General features: G+C 43.9%; 1 protein-coding gene across 1 annotated transcript; it reads left to right on the top strand.

The window, feature by feature from the left end:
* Nucleotides 1-681: 681 nt before the first annotated feature.
* On the top strand, nt 682-1,209 carry LOC112503841. Its single transcript, XM_025107829.1, has one exon. It carries the CDS (start codon nt 682-684, stop codon nt 1,207-1,209), a length of 528 nt encoding a protein of 175 aa, XP_024963597.1.
* The last annotated feature ends 270 nt before the right edge of the window (nt 1,210-1,479 follow it).

Here is a 1,479-nt window from a genome sequence, read left to right as displayed (position 1 = left end):
CTGTTTTGTACTCATCATCCAATTTCAATGCATGGCACCTTTTGAAGAATGCTTAATATGTCAATTTATTGTTAGAATGAGTTTACCGTATCTTGGTTTTGATAATGACTGTTTACCCTCCATACGAAGAACATTATTGGGTACCATAGAAATATCTGGGATGCTATTACCCTTGCTCTGCCATCAAACTTACGAATTCCATTTTGATTAGGATCCAAAGAAATGCCGCCAAGAAGGGAGAACCCCGATATAGCGCAACTCGTATCTGATCAACTTATCGTTGCACTACCCAATATAGTCAACCAAGTGGCTGCTGGACTGAATGCCAACCAGACTTCAAACTCTGAACCTACACCTCCGCGAGAATGTACTTATAAGACTTTCAGAGCTTGTAACCCCAAGGAATTTAATGGAACCAAAGGAGCAGTAGGATTACTATCGTCGCTAGAGAGCATGGAATCCGTTCTGCACATTAGCAAATGCACCGAAGGGAATAAAGTAGAATACGCAGCGTGCCTATTACAAGGAAGGGCGCTCACTTGGTGGAACACACTAGTGCAAACCAGAGGCCGAGAAGCGGCTAATCGAATTCCCTGGGAGGAGTTTAAGAAGTTGCTAAAAGACGAATACTGTCCAAGGAGTGAACTCCAAAAGTTGGAAATGGAATTGTGGAACCTCGAAATGAAAGGGGACGATATTTCTGCGTATACAACAAGATTTCACGAATTGGCAAACCTGGTGCCGCACCTTATGACACCAGAGGTAGTTCGAATCGAAAGGTACATTTGGGGATTGTCTCTAGAAATTAGGGGAAACATAACCTCTGCCAATCCAAAGACTATCCAAGAGGCAGTAGAAATTGCCACGAAACTCACGAACAATGCTGTGCGATCTGGAGGGTTGGCCAAGGGAAAACGGAAGATAGAGGAGTATGGGGACCGAAGAATTGGAAGGAAATTCAACAGAAGCAGGAGAATGACAAGGAATTTTGAAGCCCAATCACAGGTGGTAAGGCAGGGCGATGCAGAAAGATGCAATAAGTGCAAATTTCCACACCGAGGGAATTGTATCATCTGCCAGAGGTGTCGTCTAGGGGGCCACACGGCAAAGGACTGCCGAAAGCGCTTATGCTATGAGTGTGGRAGCCCAGACCATATAAGGAATGATTGCCCAAAACGGAAAACAGGGGCAAATGCAAACCAGAATTGACAGAATAGTGTGGGTAATTCAGGAAGTCAGGCTCGAGGGAGAGCTTTTGAATTGGGAGCCAGGGAATCCAGAGAGGATCCCAATGTAGTTTCAGGTACGTTTCCTCTGAATAATGAATTTCCATCGATTTTATTTGACTCTGGGGCAGACAGAAGTTTTTGTGTCACTAGACTTTAAGCAGAGAATTAACTTAAAACCCCAGAAATTGAGAGAAGCCTTCGTAATTGAGTTTGCCAATGGCCAGGAATTCAAGGCTAGAAATGTAATTTT

The sequence above is a fragment of the Cynara cardunculus genome, unplaced genomic scaffold (genome assembly GCF_001531365.2).
Source record: "Cynara cardunculus var. scolymus isolate 2C unplaced genomic scaffold, CcrdV1 Un_Scaffold_3972, whole genome shotgun sequence".
Lineage (NCBI taxonomy): Eukaryota > Viridiplantae > Streptophyta > Magnoliopsida > Asterales > Asteraceae > Cynara > Cynara cardunculus.
The sequence above is the reverse complement of the archived record's forward strand: the minus strand, read 5'-3'. Positions and strand labels throughout refer to the sequence as shown.